The sequence below is a fragment of the Ursus americanus genome, chromosome 11, assembly GCF_024610735.1.
Source record: "Ursus americanus isolate L20-20 chromosome 11, mUrsAme1.1.p, whole genome shotgun sequence".
In the NCBI taxonomy this organism is placed as follows: Eukaryota; Metazoa; Chordata; class Mammalia; order Carnivora; family Ursidae; genus Ursus; species Ursus americanus.
Window position 1 is genome coordinate 49,107,555 of NC_142137.1, and position 26,879 is coordinate 49,134,433.

At 41.2% G+C, this 26,879-nt stretch overlaps 1 protein-coding gene across 4 annotated transcripts in view; it reads right to left on the bottom strand.

Moving 5' to 3' along the window:
- MAP7 (microtubule associated protein 7) overlaps nt 1-26,879 on the bottom strand; it is a 162,243-nt gene that overhangs the window by 12,530 nt on the left and 122,834 nt on the right. For 3 of the 4 annotated variants that reach the window (XM_045814736.2, XM_045814735.2, XM_045814738.2), the window contains exons 6-15: nt 23,606-23,716; nt 18,208-18,321; nt 13,280-13,407; nt 7,162-7,277; nt 6,534-6,817; nt 4,365-4,593; nt 3,042-3,213; nt 2,760-2,861; nt 2,333-2,383; nt 2,178-2,235 (exon numbers count right to left, since the gene is read on the bottom strand). In XM_045814736.2, coding sequence (XP_045670692.2) covers nt 2,178-2,235; nt 2,333-2,383; nt 2,760-2,861; nt 3,042-3,213; nt 4,365-4,593; nt 6,534-6,817; nt 7,162-7,277; nt 13,280-13,407; nt 18,208-18,321; nt 23,606-23,716 — 1,365 coding nt within the window. The remainder of the gene's footprint in view (nt 1-2,177; nt 2,236-2,332; nt 2,384-2,759; nt 2,862-3,041; nt 3,214-4,364; nt 4,594-6,533; nt 6,818-7,161; nt 7,278-13,279; nt 13,408-18,207; nt 18,322-23,605; nt 23,717-26,879) is intronic. The other variant, XM_045814737.2, reaches the window with a different exon arrangement.

Genomic DNA, 26,879 nt, shown 5'->3' on the forward strand with positions numbered 1-26,879 from the left:
GCTTGACTTGAGAGAATAACTGAAATATAATTCCAAGGAAGTGTTATTTCATAGCCTGGCACAAATTCAGTAAAGCTGCCAGAGGTCCAGAGATTCTGATAATTGAAGAAGTGATTAATAACTTTTTTAAAGGGGTCAAAATTCACAAAGCTGGTAATAGGCAGCCTTGGGAGATTTCTGATAGGTCTGTAAGCTCACCTGTCTGCCTGCCCTAGAATTCTCTTTGGAGCACTGGCAGTGCCATTCAGCCCTCAACACACATGGATGGGGATGGGGAAAAGAATATTTGTTAGACAGATAATCCCTCAGGCCTCTTTTTAGCAGCAGTAACTTAAACCAGATTTATTATGAGTGTTGATAAACACAGATATGATGACTGACAAGTTGTACCTTCCCTCGTGCTTCTGCTGATTCTCAGGTTGAGGCACAAAGAATATTGAAGAATTGATAGGGGAACAACCAGGAATGGAAAAGACGGAAAAACCAACCAAAAAACAAGGAATTTGGCCATGCACTAACTACAGCATCAGCCCCTCAAAAAACTCCATCTTGGTGCAATTTACATCCTAAAATGCTCATTCTGAAAACTCATGGGGGGTTGTGCCTACGTAAAGTCTACACAAATTACAACATTTGTGGAGACAACCTGTTAAAAATGCAATGGCGTCGGGGCGCCTGGGTGGCACAGCGGTTAAGCGTCTGCCTTCGGCTCAGGGCGTGATCCCGGCGTTATGGGATCGAGCCCCACATCAGGCTCCTCCGCTATGAGCCTGCTTCTTCCTCTCCCACTCCCCCTGCTTGTGTTCCCTCTCTCGCTGGCTGTCTCTATCTCTGTCAAATAAATAAATAAATAAAATCTTAAAAAAAAAAATGCAATGGCGTTAATAGGCAGCCATTATGGTTACTCTCCGAGCAAATATAATTAGGGCATCTTGAAAAAAATATGAAAAGTTCACTAAGAAGGAATCATGACATAGAGAAACTAGGATAGCCTCTGTTGAAATATAACCAAATTCCAAGATACCAACATATTACTTTTGAAAACCTCTAGAGTTTACAGAAATTTTTTTCACATAAATCATTTCATCTTTAGTCTTACAAGAAAAAAACGGCAAAGGAAAGGGAGGTATGTCTGGTGTTTTCTTGTCATAGATGTTGCAGGTGGAGAAAAGAGGAAGAGTGCGTGATGAGCTATCTACCAACCACCTGTATGTACAATCATGAAGACCACGTGGGATCACAGAAGAATCATAAGCTTGGACTCCAGCTGTATGAGCTGGGCCTGCCACTCTACTGAAGTACTCCTCGGGGGAAGGGACCTGGCCTGGACTGCTCACAGTGAATCCCAGCACCTGCAACAAGGTCTGGCACATGACAGTCTCTGAAAATGCTTGCTGACTTCAAGATAAAGCACTTCTACCTCATAAGGCTGCAGCAGAAATTAAAGAAGAAAATGTATGCAGGAGGTACCTGACACAAAGAGACCATCTAATAAATATTAATTGAATTTGGATACTAATACACTAAGGTAAATTTTATTTCAATCAAATTTTGTCTAAAATCACCAAGAAATTACTTTTCTCTGTCCAAAGTCTATAGGTATCAACAACTTTCTAATGAAATTTCAATTGATTTCTAATTTTAACCCTATTCTGAACTCGGGAGTTAAAAAGGTATAAATTTTTTTGTGAGAACTGCCATAAATACAAGTTATCAAAATGTGTAAGTTTAGAGTCCTTGAGAGCAAATACAAATACACACTACTTTAGTAGACAATAAATGATAAATGAAATTTAATTTTATAACACAAAGAAAATTCTTCTAATCATGTGTGTATATATATTCCTATGTGTGTCTCTCTCTCTAGGCATGTATCCATATACATACAGATACATACAAATATATATCCACATTTATAGACATTTGTAATGTAACATGATTAAAAATACTAAGCACACTATTAGAGAATAAACAAATGTGAAAAAACATCTGCCAGAAATGTAAGACTTCTACATAAGAGGAAAATCTCTGGACTAGACGACACACACCTAAGCTTCTGTAAGTCAATGAGTAGCCCGCCTCCCCTCCCCGCAATCAATCAACGAATATCTTGATCTCTAGAGAGTCAATCCAAAAATCCTATATTTGAACTTATTTGAATTCACTGAAGTAAATACCTGTTCCTCCAGTGAGAGCTCCCTTGGTTATATCTCCATTTCTCTGATCAACAGTTTTCTACAAAAAAGATTTTTTTTTTTAAATATTAAAGTTACAACTGAAAGTAGAGAAAAAAACTCCATTAAGAATAGTTTAAAAAGGGCCACCTCAGTACCTTATCTGTAGCTTCTGTTCGCCTGGTTCTTTTCATAATCTCCTCCAGTCGCTACAAGAAAGGGAGAATGGAGCAAAGGGGTCAGACGCGGAAGGAGAGCCTGGCACATTTCCCTGACTAAGCAGATGGGTCAGGCAAACACGTGTGTTACTGTGGGCAATTGTAACACCCCCTGCTGCATCTTAATCCGCATTATTCTGCGAAGCCACACGGGTCGGAAGGAACTGTCTGCGGTGACGTCCGCACTATGAAGACGGATTTCTCCGGACGAGGTGATTAACACTGAGAGTCACTTCAGTGTATCTGGAGTGGGCAGAACGCATTCGCTTCCTGCGAGCGGTGAGCTAGTCTCCTGCTCTTTGGGCTTCAAGTCTGGGGAAGAATGGGAACAATGAGCACCGCAGGCTTCTGTTTTAGACAAAATCACCTTTTTTCTTTCTAGGCGCTCCTGCTCTTCTCTCTGGAAATGCTTCTCTCGCTCCTGCCGAACCCTCTCGGCTTCCTCACGAAGGCGAGCTTCTTCTTCCTTCTGGAAACAAGAATGGGGCCTGTGCTTCCGGCCGACAGGGCGCGGAGGCGCAGGCGCGAGGGCCCACGGGGCAGGTGCCGGATGCGAGCGCGCACACGCACGCGCACACACGAGGCGCGGGGACACCTCCCCCGCCCCTGTGCCGGACTCTGGCCCTGGCCCCGGCCGGCGGGCCCCTACCTGCTTCTGTGCGCGCTCCTGGTCCTCGCGCTCGCGCCGCTCCCGCTCCTCCGCCTGTCGCCGCAGCTGCTCTTCCCTCTCCCGGGCCTGCTCGGCCTCCAGCCGGCGAGATTCCTCCTCGCGCCGCGCCCGCTCCTCCGCCACCTTCTGCGCCAGCTCCTCTCTCTTTTGTCTGGAAAAAGACGCAAAGCAGAGATACACCAGGGGAGCGCTCCTGGAAGAGAGGCTGGAGTTTGTGGTTGCGGCCTGGGCAGTCTGTTCGGAGGCTGCCAGGCGCTCAGCACGGGTTCGGGGACAAAATGAGAAGCCACCTTCTATTCTTGCTCCTCATTTTCCCAGGCTCACGTTGCCTCGTGGTAAACAGAAAGAAAATGCAAACCACTAATATTTTGAGGAGAGCTTGTTTTGTGCAAGGATGTGCAATTTAGCTATCTTTAAAGGCTGAGACTAGTTTTATCCGATAATGGGACATTTTAGTAATGAATTTGAACACCTATCCCCCTCCTCCCCCGGAAATCTTTGTAAATTAATAAAGGTTACAATGTTCTGTTATAGGGCAGGAGGAAGACAGACCCTGTAAGCTCCCTGCTGTGATCAAGTGTAGGGTCTGTCCAAGGTTGCTGCCTAGCACTGGGGCTGCGATCCTCCCCCAAGATGTAGTTCTGCTTGTCTGAAGAAAACTGTCCTTGACCTTGGTTTTATTAGCCCCAGGACGAGGCCAGCTAAGCCAACAGTCCCTAGCACCCTGCCTAGCAGGCAATCATAGGGCACTTAACTGTCTCACCCAGCTACTCCCCGAGAGTTCTATCTGGAAGAAAACGCAAGGTTTTACCATGCGGCTTTAAAATAATTATTAGAAAGATAATGAGGAAGTATGGAGATTAGAAATATATTCAATAAAAAAAAATCAGACTGTAAAACTGTATCTCTACTGTGGTTAGAATTATGCAAACAGGCGTGTGTGTGTGTGTGTGTGTGTGTGTATGTGTGTGTGTATACATATCTATGTATGTATATAAACCCCTACACTGTTCAGAGACTGGAAAGGATTACCCAAAATCCACTTTTCCAATTACTGAAAACTGGTAAGATTATGGATAGATTTTTTTCTTTCTTTAAACCTTTCTCCATCAATGTTGTTGTACTGTCATTAGAGTAAGAAAATGTGACTTCAGAAAATGACTTAGTGGTCAGAGGCATGATTTTGAAGCAACTAGTTCATTCACTTTCATCACTACTACCACCTCTTGTCTCTCAGACTGAAGACTTAATCCAAGATATCCCTAGGATGTCCCTGCTCATTGAGCAATGTCAGTGCTTTACCTTTCCAGCTCTTCCCTCTCCCTTTTCTCCCTTTCCTCCTTCTCTCTCTGCTCTCGGGCCAGCCGCCTCTTCTCAGCTAGCAGCCTCGTGGCCTCTTCTGGGTCGGTAGTGCCTGCAGAGGTCTTGGGAGAAGCGGCGGCAGTCACAGTGGATGGCGAGGCTGGGGCTGGGGCTGGGATCGGCGATGGAGCGGGGGCCGATGCTGGGGCTGGGGCTGCGGCTGAAGCAGCTGTACAAACAGGTACAAGGAGAAAACCAATTGGAAACAAAACCCAAAGAACAAAACAAAAACTAGCATTCCCCACACCCCAGGCCTAGAATTCATCATTATAAAAGAAAAGGGAATGTTTATTACTGTGTGTTCTCACGGTTTCACTGTATTCTATTTGTTACCAAGCAACAGATAACAAAAAGGTGCATGTGTAAGTGAGACATCCAACCAAGCTGACACTCTGTCACCAAGTCTTATTTTTATACAAGTTAATCAGTTAACAACATATATCAAATGTGTACTTAGTATAGAGTCTCACGTTAGGTTCTGTGGGAAGTTATACTCTATGCAAAAAGCAGATGAGATCTTCCATTTGCCTTTTATTACATTAAAAAAATTCCTCCTCTTTGGTGACTATTCATTACTAGCAGACCAGAGCCTTTCCATGACCATCCTCGGCATCCCTGCCATGAGCCCAGATTCAGGCTGGGAAGATGACACCGGAAGAAGATGAAATCCCTTTTTGTCTACCCGAAGCTGTCTCTAGGTCTGAGATGGGAGGAGCCAAGGGCCTCTTTAGGAGCCGGCACTCGTGTTACCCCTTTGGACCTCCACTGTCCCTCCTGATGCCAAGATGCAAGATGGCAGTACAAGTCCTCTGACCGTATCCACATTCAGGAAATGGCCTAGAGAGCCACTCTATGTAGCCAGGGGTCCCACATAGACACTCCACTGGGAGGTGTGACCACTGGTATTCTAGACCCTCCTTTCAAGATTAATGCATTTTTCTTTGCCCTCAGGATACTTTTTGGCCTTTCTCTTCTCTCTCTTTCCATGCAAACAAATATTGGACCCTTCTACTGTCTAACAACACTGTCCCTACCCCCATCTTCAAATTAAGTCTTAAGGAGAAAACTTTTGAATGAAGACAATTTTCAACAAAAAATATTGAATTCCTAGTTCCAGGTGATTCTAAACTTCTAAACAGCATGTGGTTTAGCCTGGCAGAGATGAGATCCACTGGGTCTTTTGAAACGAATTCTGACCTCCATCAAGCACCATATGTTAGCCAGTGGTCCTTAAAATCCCCTACGCCCAGGATAACTGGCCATTCTACATTTCATCTGACAATCCTGCACAGGAATTGAGTGATGAGCTTAGTGTCTTTCACAGTCCCTGGATCCACCACGTACTCGGATTCAGTAGGTCTAAGATAGGGCCAGGGCTGTGTACTTTGAAACATTATAGGAGTGGTGAATTAGAACTATTTCCATAAACGGTTTGAAGATCTTCACTCTAACAGGGCAAGACTACTCCCCTTCATTTGTGTACGAGTTGAACGTAGTCACTTGCTTCTATGAATATGAAGAATTCTAGAATATGAAGAAATTGTGACTTCTGTATGACTCCTGAGACGCGGCATAAAAGCTGTGGATTCCTCATGAGGCTCTCTCTCAGATCACACTCTCTGGGGAAAGCCAGGACGCAAGTCCAGCAGATAGACTGGGAGGAGATCAAGCAACCCTATGGAGAGGTTCATGTACCACGAAATGGAGCTCAGCCATGTGTGTGTATCATTTTCCAACAATCCAGCTAAGCCACTTCCAAACTCCTGACCCAAGAATCTGTGTGATAGAATAACTGTTGTTGTAAGCTGCAAAGTTTTAGGTTGATTTGTTATACGGCAATGGATAACTAGTATAAGCAATCCTGATGCCGGTTCTCTGAACGGCACATTTTGTGAAAAATTAGACTCAGTCAATAAAAGGAATCATAAGTCATACCTGAATTAATACGCTGTGTCTCCAACAACAGGCTTTTGATTGGATGTTTCTTTCTTTATACGTAAGAAACTCGCACGTAGGAAAAGTTCCCCAAATTAACCTTGGAGTAAAATTTCCAAGTCCCCCAAGAAGAGCAAGCAACCCACACTTCATCACAAGGCAGCTGAATCTTACCAGGAGCAGCCTCAGGCTCGGCAGGTGTCCCCTGTTCAACTGTGGCTTCTTCCACCTTCACTAAAGGCGTTCTGCCCTTAAGTGATGGCTCATTGGCAGTGTTCTGGGGTTCCCGCTCGGGGTCTTTCCTCTCAGGTTCCACTCTGACTTCTCTCTTGACAGGGCGGATGTTGCCAGGAGATGGGGGCCGGACCTGAGCAGGGGCAGCTTTGCCCGATCCGGGAGGCAAGGAGGAGGTTGGTCTGGGTGTGCCAGGCAGATGAGGGAAGGATTTGGATGGAAGCCTGGGCAACACACAGGGGAAAGAGAACGGGAGCCATCAGAGCAGACTTGCCATACCCTTCCTTTCCCCACTCCTCTACCATGTCATAGTCCTAGAATGCCAGCACCAGTAAGGAAAAGAAATGAAAATACTGAGCTGGCATATTTGTTTTTTATGTGGCAACCACAGAAATATTCACTTTAGAGACTCATTCCCACTTCCTTTTTCCTTTCCTACAAGGAAAAATGTTATTCCCTAAGTCAATGTCAAACAGAGTGGAGAGAATAAATAGTTTGCTTTCAGAGAACAGAGGCTACAAATTCTTCAACATGGGATAACCCAGCCAACCTCTTAAATTTCACTTACCAAAGTCGGGAGGGAGCTGGTGATCTTGCTTTGGGATGAGATGGAGACAGCGCCCTCCGAATGCCAGATGTGGGGTAGAACGGTAGGTTTTCTCTCTCCCTCTCTCTTTTATAGCCCTAAGTTCGGAGAAACACATTAATTAGATTTTGCTATGAGAGGGACAGTCCCATTCACAGTATTCAATAGCAGAGCTGTAACCCATTGAGTGACTTTTTGGAAAATTTCCAGCCTTTGTCATTTATATCCATTCTACTCCACAAAAAGCCCTTGTTAGCTCAAACCTGAACCTTACAACTGAATTAACACCATCTGACACTGAATAAAGTTCTGGATGTCTGGAGTTACACTTGTTAAAGAAGAGTACACTTATACTCTTTGAAAGCACCTATACTTACTTTGTGTCTATAACCACCTGGGGCAAAATCTCTCATTGTTTTGTTTAATCCACACAAATACCAAAATAAAAGTCACTTCTATTCTCTTCAGCATTTTTTTTTTCTACGTTAGAACATACCACACTCAGCGTTTTTTTGTTTTTGTTTTTTAATTTATGTTTCCGGGGCACCTGGGTGGTTCAGTCAGTTGAGCGTCTGCCTTCGGCTCAGGTCATGATCTCAGGGTCCTGGGATCAAGCCCCGTGTCCAGCTCCCTGCTGGGCGGGGAGTCTGCTTCTCCCTCTGCCGCTCCCCCTGCTCGGCGGGGAGTCTGCTTCTCCCTCTGCCGCTCCCCCTGCTCGGCGGGGAGTCTGCTTCTCCCTCTGCCGCTCCCCCTGCTCGTGCTCTCTCTCTCTCAAATAAATAAAATCTTAAAGAAATAAATTTATGTGTCTGCTACATCAGACGTTAATTCATTTTTTCCCTTTATACTGACACTGTATAAATAATTCCCTTCTCACCTAATGGCCTCTTGCTCTTGAAGGAAAAGTCAGGTTCAAGGTGAAGAATTTTAGCTATCTTTAATCTTCTTTAAAGATAAAATTGAAATGGCAGAGTGGGTCAAAACATCATTCCTTTTCTAACTGCATACTAGAAATTCCGCCAGAGGCGATACCTTGTCTAAGTCAAAATAAGCAAAGGGAAACCCAGAAGTGTTTGGTAATTTATAGTCAACCAAGACAAAAAGACAGAAACAACAACAACAACAACAACACGCACAGAGCAAGAAAGACTCATTCTAAGTATCTAAAACTCGCCAACCATGTCCTGGAATGGGACTGGCTACTTGCTGGAAGGACCGTGTGAGCACCTGTCAGGACTTTACTCTGTGTGACCCTTGCAGGAAAGCAGACTGTGAGAGTCCAAAGGAAGGGGCAGAACATTATGTATTTTACCTAGCCGCAGGGCCAAGAAGCTGGCAGTGTACCCTTTTTCTCTCCTTTCTGCCTGGTGCAAGCATCAACTCCCCTCTTCCTTCCTTTCCCCCTCTTGTTCCCCTTCAGTGTCCCTTCTAATTGCTTCTCTCCACTTTCCTTTGTAGCGTCCTAGTTGATGGACTGGGCTAGGGTGCGGGGAGAACATGAGTATCAAATAATACTCAGTGTCTTCCTGGAATTTCTAAATAAAACAAAGACTGGGGCAGGAAAGAGCTTTACAAGATGTATACCAGCTCTATATCACTTGTGGCTGCATGACCAGCCTTTGCCCCCATTTCTGGTCCCAGAAGGTGGGAGGTGGGGCCTCAGAATGCAGCTGCTGTCCTTGGGTAGCAGAAGTGGCAGCTAGCACAGGGGACCCTTTTAGCTGCTATACTGGGTGGCAATGATGTCTCTGGCTTACCAGTGCCAGAGCAGAAGGCCCAGGGCTCTTCCCAAGGGAAGCTGGTGTTAAGCACCTCAAGTAGTTTTTTTCCCCCCCTTTCCTCAAAACATTTTAATTTGGCTGAAGTCAAATTAAGGAGAGATCTGGGTGAGAAAATAAATCAGGCAGGGTAATTTGTGATGCCGAGGAAACGGATGAATTTCATCAACTGTGTCTTGATAAGACAGGCACTGAGGGAAAGAACCTACAAAAGAACTGTATCATCCTTCTTTTTGGATTAAAAAAAAAAGTTAAAGTGCCATTGAGCCAATTCTTCCTTTCCTAAAACTGCTCTCCCTTTAATCATCTTAAAGGGGTAGGGAAACAAGCAAAAAGAGAGGTTTAGAAAAATGTTCAGTACTTGAGACGACATCCTCAGGCAGGTAGGTGGTTTAACCCTCTTAGGATCTTTTAAATGCTTTCTCACTAGTCTTGTCACCCCATCACCTACTTGGGTACCACACATGTAAAGGCATTCCTCCCCCTCCCCGTGTTAACAGCCAGTGATCTCTTCAATAATCTCTCCCATTAACATTTCCCACAAGGTTAATGTGGAACATACACAGCAAGGTGCACATGTCAGCGGACATTGTACCACCAGGACAAAGACTTTTGTTTTACAATTAGACTTCGGTTTAGAGTACAAATAACGTTCAAGAGAGACAATATAGACTGATACTCCAAGGCCCTGCTGTCCAAGAGAACATTCTGTGATGATATAAATGTTCTATATCTGTGCTGTCCAATAAGCTAGCCACTAGACACATTTGGCTATCTGAGTTTAGACCTAAATGAATCAAAACTAAATAAAATTGAAAAGAAAGTTATGAAAACATTTCTATTTATAACAGCATCAAAAAGAACTAAATCCTTAGGAATAAACTTAACCAAGAAGGCAGAAGACTTATACACTGAAAACTAAAAGACATTGCTAAAAAAGTACACAAGCGGGAAGACACTGTGTTCACAGACTAAAAGACTTATTGTTAAAATGTCAATACTACCCAAAAGGATCTACAGAGTCAAAGCAACCTCTATCAAAATCCAATGTCATATTTTGCAGAAATAGAAACAATCTATCCCAAATTCGTATGGAACTTCAAGGGACCCTGAAGAGACAAAACAATCTTGAAAACAAAGACCAAAGTCGGAGGTCTCCCACTTCTTGATTTCAAAACATATTACAAAGCTACAGTAATCAAAACAGTGTGGTACTGACATAAAGAGAGACATGGAAACCAATGGAGTCAAGAGACTGGAAATAAATCCCCATGTACATGGTCAAAGGATCCTCAATAAGGGTGCCAAGACCACTCAATGGGGAAAAAGTCTCTTCAACAAATGGTGCTGGGAAAACTGGATATCCACCTGCCAAAGAATGTAGCTGGACCTGACACCACATACAAAAACTAACTTGAAATGAATTAAAGACATAAATATAACACTTAAAACTATAAAATTCCTACAAAACACAAGGGAAGCTTCATGACATTGGATCTGGTAATGAAGGATTTTTTTTGGATACGACACCAAAAGCACAGGCAACAAAAGCAAAAACAGACAAATGGGACTGCATCAAACTTAAAAACCCCTGTGCATCAAAGGATACAATCAACAGAATAAGAAAGTAAACTACAGAATAAGAGAAATACTTGCAAATCATATATCTGATAAGAGATTAATATCCAGAATATGTAATATCTAGAATATGGACATATCCTACACTCAACACAAAAATTAAAATTAAAGATTAAATAAATTAAAGAATAAGATTAAAAAATGAGCAAAGGACTTGAATAGATATTTCTCCAAAAGAGATATGTGAATGGCCAAGAAACATATAAAAAGATGTTCAACATCACTGATCATTAGAAAAATGCAAATCAAAATCGCAGTGAGACAGCACCTCACACCATTAGGATGGCCACTATAAGACAAACAAACACCCAGAAAATAACAATTGTTGGTGAAGAAGTGGAACCCCTCTATACTGTTGGTGGAAATGTAAGTAAAATGGTGCATTTGCTATGGAAAACAGTATGGCAGTTCTTCAAAATATTAGAAATAGAATCAATACAAAATCCAGCAATCCCACTTCTGGGTATATACCCCATAGGACTGAAGGCAGGATATTGAAGAGATATTTGCTACCCACGTATACAGTGTATACAGCAGGGCGATTCACAGTGCTGTTCATATTGAAGAGGCAGAAGCAACTCAAATGTCCACCAGCAGATGAATGGATTAACAAAATGTGGTATATGTGTACATGTGTGTGTTCCTGAGTCTACACACGCTTACATACGTACAATGGATTTAGCCTTAAAGAGGACGGAAATCCTGTCACATGCTACAACATGAACAGACAGACCTTAAGGACATTATGCAAAGTGAAATAAACCAGTCGCAAAAGGACAAATGCCGTGTGATTCCATTTATATGACGTGTCTAAAGTAGTTAAATTCAAAGAAATAAAGTAAAATGGTGGGTTGCTAGGGGCTGGGAGAGGAGGAAATGAGGAGTGGTTGTTCAGTGGGGATAGTTTCAGTTTTGCAAGATTTAATATATGTTCTGGGGATAGCCTGTACAACAAACAATGTAAGTGTATGTAACACTACTGAAATGTACACTTAAAAATAGTTAAGTGGTAAATTTTGTTACATTTTCTTTACTATAAACATTTTTAAAAAGGAAACTAAATTTAAAATTCTGATTGTCATTCTCACTAGCTGCTTTTTCTTTTTTTTTCTTTTTTTTCTACTAGCCACTTTTCAAGTGCTCCATGACCACAGGTCACTGGTGGCTCAACTGAATGCCACAGGGCAGCTTTGGGGTATGAAAGACTTGTAAGTCACTTCCAGAAATAGGTATTTATGTAAATATTTGGTAAAGAGGTGAAAAGATGACCAATAAATCAAATACAGGAAGACAAAGCCCTCAAAAAAAAAAAAATTAAAATGGGTGAAAAAAGTGGAGCTTCTGAATCATGTGATGACAAATCCCTCTCTTTAATCTGTTGGCCAAGGGTCAGCTCTCATCCTTCCCTCCTGGCGTGTTCGGTTGTGTTTTTATCCATAGCAAGATGCTTTTCCTTTGCTAAGTGCTTCTCTCTCTCCAGTAAGTCCCCAACCTTTGGGGGCAAAGCTGTTCTGACTAACCACTGCTTTTTATCCACAGCTAGGCTCTCCGAAGCACCAATGTGCTAATGATGAACCACGACCCAGACATCAAAGGTAGTTTCACCTCCAAGCTTCACTGGCAAGACCTCCCTGCAGGGCTGGAGGTCTGACTCAATCAGGAATTAAACACTGATTCCTGAAAGCCTGGGGCTTGGAAGAAAACTGCTTGTAGGCAAAGCCATCAAGCTCTCACAACCCTCAAATTATTCTCAAACATCTAAGCAAAATCCTTTTAAGTCTCCATCAACTTTATTAATCTCAACCACTCTGGGAAGTTAAGATTAAAAAAAAAATTGTTCGGCCTTTCATTAAACAGGTCATGGTATTCCCATGGGAGAGAGGCAATGCGATCTGGTTGACTGGGGAGTCCTTTAAGAGGAAGTAAAATGACTGAAGACCACACGACAGTATCTACTTCTTTCAATGGATACTAAATAACACACAGGTTGAGGAAGAATGATTCTTAGAGACACACAAGTTACCTCATTGCATTTACGGCATGAAATTAATTACAGGTGAAAACTCATGTGAGCTCAGCACCTTGCCAGTAATTACAAGTACAAATTATATTCTTCACTTGCAAAATTTGAGTCTATAACACAGCCCAATTGCCTTTCAAGAATTCGTTACCTAGCAAATCACTAGTGTTTTCAAAATACTTTGTTACTGTATTGTAAGATTTGGGCCTTGACAGGGATTAGCTAAGCAGACAAAAATTCTTTATTTTGCTTTTTGGTGAACCACATTTAGAGTTCAGCCAGCTCCTGGACATGGTTTAATAAAATGCAGAGGCAGCCACTCAGGCCCACACCCCCCTTCTGGGGCTTTCTGATTTGCAAACCTGAAAAAGTGTGCTGGCATAGCCTTTATTCGCACGAGGGCTCCCATATGTTATTTCAGCTACACACACACACACACACACACACACACACACACACACACACACTGAAATGAAGGATGGTTTTCATCCTCAAATTCACATTTTTAGGGGGAGCCCAACTCCCGAGTGGAGAGGAAGTGTGGGGACTCTACTGCCCAGGTGTGGGCACCTCCCACTCTGACATCCACACGGCACCTGGGGCTGGTGTTCACTCTGCAAAGAAACAGAACAGACTCTCCTGGCTGTTCCCAACGGCTACTCACCGCGGGGCAGTGGACTGTCCTCCTTCGCGCGGAGCCCTCCGGCGGTGTTACCAAGAATTTTGGTCGATCCGTCAGATTTCTAGAGTGTGCAGCTTTGTAGGGCATGGTGTTGATGGGGCTGCAAGATGCTGAACGAGGACAAATGGGGATAACTAGGGTGTAGGTGATTGTTTTACACACAAGAGTGCCAGGGGAGCAGTTGAAGGAAAGCCAAAAGTGGGTTCAGGAAAAGGAGCAAAGCAGAGATAGAGAGAAAAGTAGGGAGAAGAAGTTATTACCTAAAGGTGTCCAGAACCATCATATTCAACTCTCCTCACAGTCCTATCAGTTTACAGTGTGTCCAAAAAGAAGCCACGTCCAAGTGAAAAATCTAGACTATGTAAGTTATTTGGCTATTTAAATAGTGATTAAAGATACAGATGTACCCTAATAATTAAGGAAAGCAATGGGCTTGTATTCCTATGAACTGATGGTTCTGGTAAAACACTAGATTAGTGACAGATCATTTTTGTATAAGGACTGTTTATAATCAGATTTTTCCTTTTTAGCTTTAAGCTGGAACAAAAGGTGGAGGGACAGAAAGTAAGCAAGCAGGCAAGATAGACTCCAACTATTTCAGGGGTAAAGTTCAACAGCCAGTGGAAAAAAGCAACGGCAGGTTTACAAGTTAAACAACCAAGTCGTACTACGTGTTAAGACTTGTTACAAGGGTAACTAATAATTTCCAGAGACAAATTCTGTAGATGTTTTGTCCATTTAAAGCCAAATCAGATGCATGGCTTCTGGGTTTTCCCAAAAGCCAAGGCATCTGATGGTTTAGAACAAGCAGCAGAAGGTATAGGGATATGGGATGTAATCATTTCAAATGGTGAACAGAACATACATATGTCAGAACTGCCAAAAATAAAGTTGAATTGTGACTTTTACTGTTTTACTCAGGTTGGGATTTTTTTTTTTTTTTAATCGCAGTTTCTGACTATTCACCTTCACAGGAACTCCGTCATTAATCAGGTGATTCTGAACAAAAAATGGGTTTAAGGAAGTTCACATAACACTACATAGGTGTCAAAAGTGTGCGTACTAAGGTTCCAAGGTTCCTTTTCAGATTTCAGCCCGAAATCTTGTTCTCCAGCAAAAAAAGAAGACAAACATCACTCCTGAGGAGAACACTATGTGATTGGATTATGTTATAAGATGACCTTACTCACCTATAGCCATTGTAGCAAACTTTTTAAAAAGACCATTACTTCAGCTAAGTATAATAGTATTTATTAATAAGTTAAAAATTCAAAAGTTCAAAAGATAAATTAGGAATTTTGGAATTAGAGAATTAAAAAATGTTTGTCATTTTGGTTTAATCTACAGACAGAAAGTTGATCAGATTGCTGCTCATTTATTCACATGCTCTCTTATTAAACGATTTGCAGTATTTTCCGGTCATTGCTAAATGGTCAAGGCAATGGGAATGGACTGGAAATTGCATTCTCTTTTCCAGTCCTCTGAAAACAACTCTATTGCTTCAGGAAAAACTAAAACACTTTGCATTCCCCCTTGGTCCTCCTTTAAAGAATATGTGTATCTTAACTTGGGAGTTGACATAAAACTTTGCTTCAGACCTTATTGGTGAAGGAAGATTGCTTTTTTTGTGAGAAAGGAGAAAGAACCTAACCTAGTCTCATTTGGCTTCTTGTGATCACAGGGGAAACTACTTGAAAATAACCTTTTCCAAGAGCCATAGCAAAGCCTCTGCATTTCCCAGACACGGAAGAGTTCAATAATGCAACACTCTTCCAAGCCAATCAAATGCATTTGAAGAATAACATCCTGGCACAGGGCACTTCTGTGGGATTAATAACCAGGAGAGGTGCAGGCTGCCCAGGGCACAGCCAGAGGCCATTTACCTTGCTCCAGAATCAAGAAACACTAGACCACAAGCCCTGCTTTGAGGCCAGGGTCTGACAGGAAAAAGGAAACACAGAAATAGGAGTTCATCTTCCTCCAGTGAAAAATAATTTTGGGGGTATCTAGGGAACATTTCCTGAGATGATCATGGGTGTACACCAATCTCATCACGCCTCTGGTTCATTCTTTATTACAGCGCTGAGGTAATATTAAGCAAAGGAAAAAATATCCTTAAATCTATCTAGTGTAGTTTGTACAAAAATCCTCAAACTTAATTGTTCAAGGAACATCGTCTGGCTAAAACACACACTGTGAATTCTTTCAAAGGACATTGTTTCATGGAATTGGTGGTTGTTGTTCTGAACAGCAACTACTGAAAAACCTGAAAACTTTAAATCATTTATTGGAATTATCTTGCCCTTCTGAAGAAAAGAGTAAGTGCAGTAATACAGTTATTTTTATTTTCCCAGAGTGCTCTTGGTATCCCAAAGTAGTTTCAGTAAACATGAAAACTCTCCTATGGAGTGTCCAGTAGAAAGTCTTCTGTAATATCTCTACTTCCTTCCACTCTTGGTAGCAAGTGGGCATTAATTTAATTTATTCAAGATCTTCTAAATGAACCATGTGAAAAGGTGCAGAGAAAAAATAATGCAGTGCAAGTAGCTGGAGTAGAGCACAGAGAATAAAAAACTTATAAAGTAAAATAATAATATTAATAACATTTATTGAGGGCCTACTATATGTGGGTACTACTCTAAACATTTTATATGTATCAACTCTTTTAACCCTGAGCTGTGATAATCACATATATTTTAGATGTATTTTAAAAAATGGGTGCAGAGAAGTCAACCCAAAGCAGTCGCCACAAATGAGAGGTAGGAGACTCCTGCAAATTTCAAGGGCTCTTTTTGCTCGTTCTAGGAGTTTGCATCACCAAACACCCCAGGGGTAAGGATGGCTGTTTCGATCTGCTCTTGTAATCCTGGCTCTGGATGCAGATCACCCTCTCGCCAATGGCCACCGGATAGAAGATGAACTCAAGAGACAACCGTAAAATGGAAAGACAAGGAAGAATAGTCATGGAGAGCAGATGGAAAAAGGAGAAGTGATGAATACAGTGTTTTTGACAAGATAGACGTAAGGGATGTTTACGTAGATAATTTCAAATGGAAAAAAAATTAAAACAACAGTTTTGGTTCGTTAAAGAGAAGCTGTATCAATGCAATAATAAGGTAACAATGATCTGAGGAATGTATTAATAAGAGCGGCAACTCAAGTAAAGGTGTACGCACTGCTTCACAGTGAAATAAATTACAGAAATGTATTCATTTGTGAAATGGAGAATGGAAAAGTTGCAAAGTAGAGAACAGCCAGTTAGCAGGTGAAAAGCACCCTGATCGAGTAGAACAGTGAAGAGGGAATGTGGGAAGACGGGCTGGCAGAGTGGGTGGAGAATGAGTGAAAGATGTCGTAAAGGACCAGAGGAGGAGCAAAAAGAATGGACACAAGTTAGCAGTGACAGAAACAGCAAAGACAGACACTTTTTCAGCTGCAAGGCAGTCATTCAGTATGAAACAACATACGGGGTGGAGATGCCAAAGCATGAGGGCCCTAGACTATTTAGCTCCTACGAAACAGGACTGAAAGCAATGTTTCAGTTTCTTCAATTAGCTGGACATATGGAAAACCTTTCATGACTTGTGTAAGAGTATGACATTCCCAGACAGGAAATAAACTCTCTTGAAATAAGTTGTACTTTCTCCCCTGGAAAAATCTCAGAGGCGATGTGACAGCTGATAGGAGAGTTCCTTCACAGGAAACACAGAACACAGTGGTCCAGCTAATTGAATGCACAATTGTCCACAGAGCGCGTCACCCCAGGCGCCGAGGATGGGGGGGGGAAGCACGTTTAAGACCCAATCCACCAGTCAGAATTCTAAGTGGCTCTGGGATAAGTCACTCATTATCACCGCACTTGGTTTCCACAAGCAGGTGGGGTAGGAATGTCTGCACTTGCTTTTTCGACTGCCTCCTGGGGGTATTGTGAGAATTAGGGCTGTTATTAGCTCACTGGGCACCAGAGATGAAAAAAAAAATCATAAAACCACCAAGAATTATTTGCAAAGAGGGCTAATGAACATGAAGAGACTTGCAGAGGCCAAGCATTTCTAAAGGGAACTTTACAAAGAGGCTGTGTAATTTCCCAAGTGCCAAAGACAAGGCCTGCTAGCCTGGTTACAGAGATAGACCAATCGTGCCCAGAGATATTTGGGAAAAACCAAATCAACTCACCACGAAAGAGACGTTGCCAAAAGCTGAGTATGTATCTTTCTTTCCAGCTAGATATAGGCTCTCCACTAACTTCTCATTAAACTAATTGGCTCATTCAGGCATGCTTTGCATTTCAAAAATGTAGAGGAGTTATAACTAATTATAATAACTAGTACTTGGCACATGCTCCATATTTTCAAAGTACGTAACAAAGAAGAAGACTGTAATTAGCCTTCTCCACAGCTCTTAGAGATTTGAGAGGGTACTAATTCCTAGATTACATACAAAAGCCTTGCGCAGGCAGAAGTAGCTAGCCCACAGCCACATTGTGAAACTCTTGCTTAAATCGACCTGGGCTTTGATTTTAGTCTCAAGTCCATCTATTAGTATTAAATATTAAATCATGTCTGCCTCTGATGGTCTGCTCAGATGCAGGGGCAGAGAGAAAGGCGGGGCAGGGGCAGGTTTTTCTGGTGACGTTACAAACACGCAGAAGCCTCTGAAGCCGTCTGATCACAGGGAGGGGTGTCCTTTGTCTGCCTGGCATCTGGTGTCCAGATAAGATGCGAAGAGGAAACAGTACCAGGAGCGTGAAACCAACACCAACAGACATTTCCAAAGCCACTGCACCCAGGGAGAGAGAAGCGAACACACTGGGGAAGCCCGAGACGTGATTAGATGGACCGGGGTGGCTCCGGTGTGCTTCAAAAGGAGGACTTTACCTCGCCAAGAAAGTTGCACCTTGACGGTTTTACCTGTATCTCCAGACAAGGCCGCTGTGCTTTTACTTCTGGCCAGGAACGAATGTGTGGGCGTCAGCAGTCTGTTAACAACGCTGCTCTCCCATGGGCTGAGCTGCAGGCGGCGAGCTAGACGTCACCACATAAGCAAGATGTTAGAGGAATTCTCTCCAGGGGGGCAAGGGGGCGGGCAAGAGCATCATACTGATTGCTTCCATATGCCAGGCCTTCAAGAGACGAGGCTCTCCAGGGAGGACAGCTGGCATAGGGTCTGGGAGACGGGAACTCTGCCCAAAGGAGGAGCTGGTCCGTAATGTTGCCTTTCTTCAAAATGTTAAGTTTGTGATGGGCTCTACGTCAGTTTTATGGATGCAGATTTTGCCTAGCACCCCCCTTTAGGAGTGAACGGGTAACAGAACAGAAATACCAGGTCACCCTCGGGTTTGGCATGTAGGCGTACGTATCTGCCCCCATCAGGATGGGCAGTGGACTAATGGCACACACTTCAGCCAAAGGGCTTCCTAAGTATCTTGAATCATCAACTCCAACACAGGCTTTGGCAGCTTAACGCAAGACTGCATTTCTATATGAATGAAGGCAGAAAGGGTCTCCATTACATTTTGCTGTGTCCATGAACTGCTACTTCGTCAATTGGGGGAAAAGTAGATCTAATAAAAGGAAAGAGGGCTCATGCAAAGCTGTCTGGGATTTCCTTTTGACTTTTCCACTCAGCAAGCCGGGTTCTTTCAGGTCCCTGTTTGGCCACAACATAAACATTTTGGTGGAGGATAAGGATAAAGCTGAAGCAAGATGAAATTAAACGGGAAAACCAAAATCCAATATAAACTTAATGTGACAAATTACTAGTGGGTGTGTGAAGACTCCAAAAATTAATTTAGAATAATGCAATGAATATAGTACCAAACTGTACTGGGGCTTGGTGGCAAGACCACTGTTAGGAAATTCATGCTAATTATAATTAATAACTTTGCTTATATTATTAGCTTCCAGTTGTGGCCCACAAAAATATAGAAGCTACTTTCCAAAAATATCAGGGAAGAAGTTTGCAAAATCCTACAAATATAAAGTAAGGTAACCACACATCTCTATTTTAGGCACACTCCCAAGTCACTGATAAAAGTCTTTAAAAACTGTCTAAACCTGACAAGGCCAGTTCTGTTCTGTACCATAAACAGCAGGTGCAAATCCTCTTGCCTCTGGAGTGACTGTTCTTTCAATAATCTTTTATATGTTGTATTTTAAAGCAATGACATTTAAATTCTAAAAAATTAGTTTTAGTTAACAGAAGTTATCTGATGTTAAATGTTGGTATAGGAAATATCTGCTTCTATTTGAAAGGAACTACCAACCTCCAGTAAGTACCTTAATTACCTGACTTTATTTTTAAGAAAGTGGTTATTTTGATCAAGGCTGCAGTGAATTTAAGAATTAGTGAATTATTTATTACATTTTCTGTTATTAGGAGAGTCTTCACAGTTAAATCAAATCTTATCTGACAGACAAATGAAAGGATTATACAAATACATATAAGTTGTATATTTACAATTATATATATAATAGAGTAACAGTCACACGGTAGAGCACACAATGGAACAAGGGCAGACATGACTATAACATGGCAGTGCATGTGTGAGCAGCAGCAATGGAACTGAATGTAAACTACAAATAGAATATAGTCACACAGGAAAACCAATGAGGAAGAGTGAGGAGGATGAAACGAAAATCTTCAGCAAAACTATATTTTTTCAAGTAGATGAGAAGGGGAAGAAGAGAGGCATGCTTCCTTTCCTTGACAAACTCTGCGGGATGACTGGCTCCCACCTGCAGAGATGGTTTACCATTGAGAAGACATGTGTTTTCTTTCCCCCTGGATTAAGAAGTTCATTAACTTTATTTCTGTGAGTCTTCAAAGCATCAAACAAAGAATTTGCCTCAAATGAAGAGTCAAAACCCTCTTTGACTTGTGTTTAAAGCAAATCCAAAGAGATTGGTTTTATAGATCTGACAGTGCGCATGAAAGATTTTGCCAGAAGGAACACGTTTCCACTTCTGCATTCATTACTGTGCCCTGAACAGACAGAGAGAGAGAGAGAGATCTCTTTCATAATATAACTTTTTAGTAAAGGTTAGCACAGGAGAGTTAGTTTATTGGTTTTTTTTTCTTTCTCCCAACTAGAGGGGCCTGATTTTAAGATGACAAGCTTCTGAAGGAAGAGACACTAATTCTCGTAGAACAATTTTTAGTATTGATCCTACTTAAGCACTTAAAAATGAGATATCGACAACTCCTGTGACAGACCATCTGGAGCAGGGGAGGCACACGAACATTATAGGTATTTGTACCACCACGTTCTTCCATAAGCAGGAAACTGCTGTTCAGTTTCAGATGGGTGCCACGCAAAAGTCAGGCGAGTGTTGCCAGGTCCTGACAGTTCATGGGAAGTAGGAAACCCAAATGTTATAGGAGCTATTCCATTTTTAGAATGATGGCAGTGAATTCAAATTAAAAAAGAACAAAACCCCTGCTCTGGTCAAACAGGACCTGCCTGTGGGCAGGATGCAGCTCCGGATCTATACTGTGCCCTGTGACCTAGATCCCAGGGGAAATGTATGGACTAAGTTTAAGCAAACAGGAGGCAATTTCATTTCCTGTTTTTGAAACTCCTTATCCTTCCTTGAGAAAAATCTGGTTAAGTAGGTATCTTAAGAATATTAAGAAACACACATTTTTAATGCAAAACTTTCCAGTGGCAAAATTCTATCTCAGCAATTATAAAAATCTTTGGTAATCAGAGGTTTCCTTTAACTCAGGTCATTTTTTCAGTCTATGTGACACTATATTCAAGAGTGATAATCAAAATATTTAAAAACAAGTAGGGCACAGGCACAGGACTAATGGATGTCATGCATCAGCTCTGGAGGACCTGGGGAAGCACAGCTTGGGGAAGTGGATCTTTACCAACTGGTATGGAAATATTTCAGTATTTTTAATAACCAGGAGAGCATTCCAGCTGAATGTCAACCTTGATAGCATCAGAGCCTCAATTTAATATCAGCTTGAGGGCCTGTGCTATAGGGCTGAGAAAGCTCAGACAATCTAGTAAATGGTGTACACCCTTTAATAGATTTGTCTGTAAAAGCCTCTAATTTAATAATTTGGTAAGAATGCTTCCTAATTTAATAAAGCATAACCAACTTTTAAAAATAGCAGAAAAAAAGAGTAGAAAATTAACGAAATTACTTAAATTTATAAATTAGAGAAGTTCAAATTCAGAAGAATTTTTATTCTCATTAAAAGGCCTAGCCCCCTCACTGCCCTACTGAAAGTTTTGTCTAACTTAAAAAAAAAAAAAATGCTTCCTGGACCATATGGGAACTCCTGGATGAACTGAATCTTCTTCCCTGGCCAAACTTGACCTTGCCTATTAGACCCAGGAACTGATGGTTCACAGTTCTTTTGACAATGGGGTAGAGAAGCAGAACTCCCAAATTTAGTGCTTTCCCTCTGATCCTATTAGTCCAGCTTAGGATTTGATTTGATAGGCCCCATGATTCAAGGGGTAGTTTCCTGGACCTGGCTGTTGAACTTCCCTTGATCCCTAACCTCACTCAAAGGAAGAATGCATACAGTCAGGGTTGATCTAAGGAAGGACATCCATGAAGGCAAGAACTGAAGATGCCATGTAGCAACAACACAGGCGAGGAGCTGGTGATCTCTCTGCTAGATCCTCTTCTCCAACAATTAGTTTGCAGGGTATTAAATTGGGTCTTTCACCTCTGTCCATCATCTCTGGACCTCTGTTACCCCAACTGGAACAGAGGAGCCATCCAATAAAACGTTCCCAGTTCTAAGATCCTATTAAGAATATCCAATCAGATACGATCGTGCAGAATCTGTTAAACAATCCTGTCGCTAGTTGATAAATCATTGTCATCCCATAGAAGGGTGGTAGGCTATTGTTCGGTTTATTGCCCATCTACCCTAATTTCAGCTGTGGAACTGCAGGAGGCAGTAGGTAAGATCTGACTTCAAAGTACCGTAAAATCCCAGTTGTAGTTTGTCTTAGACATAGGTTCAACAGAAATATGAAATTAAAGTGCTAAGTGAGCAAATCCAAAGAAAAGATGAGTGGACAACTGTAAGAACCACACTCATATGCTATATTTTATACTAAGGGAAGGGATTTGAAAATAAAGGCTATTTATGAAAGGAATGGTAATTCATAATACTTTTCTCTAACATATAAAAGGCCCCTAATTTGACTACAAGTCTAATTTCGATGATTTAGGCAAATTAGTTAAAAAAAAAAAAAAAAGGAATGGTTTAGGTTAAAAGGCAAAAATAGGAAATTGTTCAACATTTACTGCTTTAAGAGATTAGTTATTAGTCATAAAATAACATCAACACGTATAATATTGTACATTACAATGACACAACTTTTACACAATACAAAATATATGAATACACATACACACATACAGAACACACACACGTTGCACTTTTTAAAGACTAGAAACACGGAACGTTTCCCAGTTTCTAACAAAGCATTCAAAATAGCCACAATTTGTTACTTTTAAAGAGTATGTGTTTTTATATTGCACAATGAGTCTTTGGCTTTCTAATTAAAATCATTTTAAGTTCTGTAAAACCGTAGCGTATCTTAAAAACTTGATTTTTCCTTCTATGAAATATAAATACGTAAAGTTAATTTTATAAATAACTCAACATTCATGTACTGTAAATCCATGGGACGAATAAAACTCAAAATTCAAATAAAACATTAATTGGAGGACTATGATTATTAAAAGTCGTAGGAGGCTTCAATGATGATATTCTTGAAGTTAGGCCAAATCCCTTAAGAGCAAAATGAATGGACACCAAAAACCACTCACACACACACACAAGAAATGCAGTAAGCAAGGTTTCGTTAAATGAGAAATCAAAAGAGCAAAATGAAATCTACCAACATGAATCGTTTAAGATTTTTTAGAAAGTCAAAGCTTGGAATTCCCAAAGTACAGATGAAAAGTCAAAGACAACATGACTGAAGTAAAATAAATGTTCATAACAAAGATTAGTTGCATGTTGGTGGATAAGTGGGTGATTTCTGGAGCTGTAAACTCATTTACTAAAAAGTTGAGAAGCACCGCTTTCATCTGCTAAATGCAACCATTCAGCCAAGTTCTAAAATGAGCAAGGTTCTTGTCGCAAGGGAAACGCTGCTCAGCCGTTTATTGCTTTTTTACTCTGAAGTTTTGTTCTTCCTATTTAAGAAACGTAGGGAAAGCGACTTCAGATGCTTATTTTTATAGCTGTAAACATCCAGAAAAAAAAAGAAAAGCATTAAGTAAGTAACAGAACACTTTTTTTTTGTTTTCCTTTTGACTGTACCTCTATCTGGAGAATTTAGTAAAGTTGCAGATGAAGAGGAGAGCCGCTTGCTAATGACGGGATCAACATGTTTCGAAAGATTCATGGTGGAAACTGACCGCCTGTCTGGATCTAAAACAAATGGAGATAATGCTAATTGACAGCCGGCATGCAGGGTTGCAATTTCCTAGTTCACTGACGGAAGGAAAACCTAGGATTGGATGCTTTCAGCTCTATTACTAGATCTTACATAATAGCACAGTTTTCTAAGTGGACATCTTAAAGGTAACTTAAAGGTTAGAAATAAAATTCATTTTTCTTGTAGCATAAAATAAATATTTAGCACACCAGTTTGTCAGCCAGGGAAATTCAAGCATATTAATACAACGGACAGACGAGGACCAAAGGCAGGCCAGTGGAGGGCAACTTAAATAATGGGGCAGACCACACAGCAGAAAGGTGATTGTAAAAGTCGATGCCCTTAGAATTTCCCCAACTAGGAACAAGGGGGTAGTAATGGGGCTGGTGAAATAGAATCCAAACACTAGGAAAAAAGAAAAAAAGAAAAAGAACACTACCTTTTTTTGTAGAGTCATTTTACCCAGGGCACTAAAGTTTATTAGAGAAAAACAGATTAAAAAGAAAGAAGAAATACTCTAGGTGTGGAATGGATGGCCACTGTAGAATTTCCTTTTTAAAAGACTATGAATAACCACACCTCTGTGCCTGTAACATCAAGTTTAGGGTGGTTTACAAATGTAGAATCAGCCCAGAAACTTGCCCAACAAAATATAAAGAAAATCAGAATTCTCTAAGTTAATTAATAATACTCTTGATCCTGTAGGTGAGTAACTTCAGAGTAATTCTTAAAGTTCAGCGAGAAGATGAAAGGCAAAAATCAAGTCTGCTTTCTTGCTGTCTGTATCATGGAACCAAGCTGTAACCAGGCTCAGTAGAATAGATCATGTTCCCTGAATAAAACGGCATAGAAAAAAAGTCTAAAAACCTCATTATATTTATTTAGGAGGGCAAGTAGATGTGTTGACCTATGACGGTCAAGTTAAAAGGGTCTTGCCATATTTTGTTTCCTATTGTCAGCCTCTTCTAAAACTAAAACCAAAAAATAATCCTTGTGGTAGATGCCGTTAGAACCCAGTTCCCATTGGTCTAAGTGACATTGGTCGTCAAAAATTTTACAGTAAACGTCCCTCCACAGAATAACCATTTTGGCCATTATTTACAGCGTATGGGGGACAGACAAGTCTTCTACCAGCATCCGACATTCCTCTCTCTACCGGGAGGCATTTGTATGGTTGAAGCAACTCAATTACAAAACAAACAAACCCAGACATGAAGTTTGTGACATCAATTAACCCTTAACTGATAGGCTCTTGGGGCAATCCTGAAGATTGAGGATAAAATATCAAAAGGAACATCTTAATGATGAAATGTAAGGTCCAGGGACACAAGGAAGGATAACAAAAGCCATTTCTGGGTGACCGATAGCAATACATTTTCTGGTACTGTTTTTATATGGTAAACTTTAGTCGGGGCACATCGTGTCTCCACGCAGGCCTACTCCGCACGGTGAGAATGATGGAGGTATAACATGTATTGATTCTATTACTTAATATAATAAGACCGTTTTTAATCATTTCTTTTTCTCACTGAACAAAATACAAATTCACGAAAGGATTTAGGAAGGTCCCTTTAAAACATTTACAACCCGGGGCTAGTTGATGTGTGAGTGGTAGGGCGACACACTGATTTAATCTGGATTAAATTTAATTTGTAAGATCTGTTTTTTGATCAGCAAACACTGACTGAGTGCCCATCCTGAGTGAGGCATTGTTATAAAGGAGTAAGACCAGGTCGCTGCTCTTCAGATCACAGCAGATCATTGTGACCTTTGAGAATTTTGGCAAATTCCAGTTATTTTCCAACTTCTCTTTTTTTTTAAAAGATTTTATTTATTTATTCGACAGAGATAGAGACAGCCAGCGAGAGAGGGAACACAAGCAGGGGGAGTGGGAGAGAAAGAAGCAGGCTCATAGCGGAAGAGCCTGATGTGGGGCTCGATCCCATAACGCCGGGATCACGCCCTGAGCCGAAGGCAGATGCTTAACCGCTGTGCCACCCAGGCGCCCCTCAACTTCTCTATGTTTGTATAGCAGCAATTTTCTCTAATTCACAGCCCTTATAAAAATGGATATTATTCCAGAGCTAACAAATACAGCACTAGCTTCTCTTGCTCTGAGTGGCAGAAATAAAGGCCATATACTAAACTCAGAGTGTGGAAGCAAGAAAAGTAAGGTTATAAAAATATATACCATGATAGCTTTTCCTGTATGGAATTATATGTAAAACTGCCCCTAGAGTAAAATAGCACATAAATGAGCCTTATGATTACAGATTTGACATGTGTCCCACCAAGTACCACTGGGTCACTAAGAGGCAAGGGAAAAACAAAAACAGTGCTTTCAAATATGGTTTAACATCACAGGAAAGTAAGTTGTGATAATATGCTTTCAGAATTTTTAAAATAAAGGGGTTCTATTGGATACACTGAATGTTAGGAATAAAAGAATAGAGCAAACAAAAATGCATGTTTTTTTAGATTCAAACTAAGAGCAGAAACAGCAGTACTGACAGGGGTGGGGATGGGATGGGGCAGGGGAGCCCAAACTGGAGGTACTTTGATCCCAGGTAACTTATTAACTAAAAAAAGACTTTTTAAAGGTTTTATCCAAAACGATCACTTAAAGAGAAAGTGAACACATCACATGTCATTGCATTATTTCAACACCTTCAAGTCACCGGAGCTGTATCATCACACTTAAGAAACACTGTGCCATATCCCAGATCTAGGTCTAGGCAATAGGATATTAAGCATGCATTATGACTAAGGTGGTGATGGTTCAGCTATTGATGGACGGGCCCTAGGTGGGAGGTGCTAGCTACAGGCCAGGCAATCAGCAACCACAGGGATGTCTGTACCAGCTTTTCTAGTACCACCAAGAGTTGTGAGGTGGTGGTCCAGGCCTGCTAAATCGAGAAAGGTGAATGATGATTCAACAAAACCACCTGGGGACAGAATGTAAGACAATGATTTTTCAAAGTAAATAATAATAATAATTACAAAAACGTCATTAGACTCACACAGATGAAAAAGAACTGACACACTATATAAAATTCAAGGCATATTGAATTTACAGTACAAAAATAAAGCCTCTCACTAGGTCCAAATTTCAGTAGGATTTCACGTCCATTCGAGAACGAGGGAATGGCTGAGACA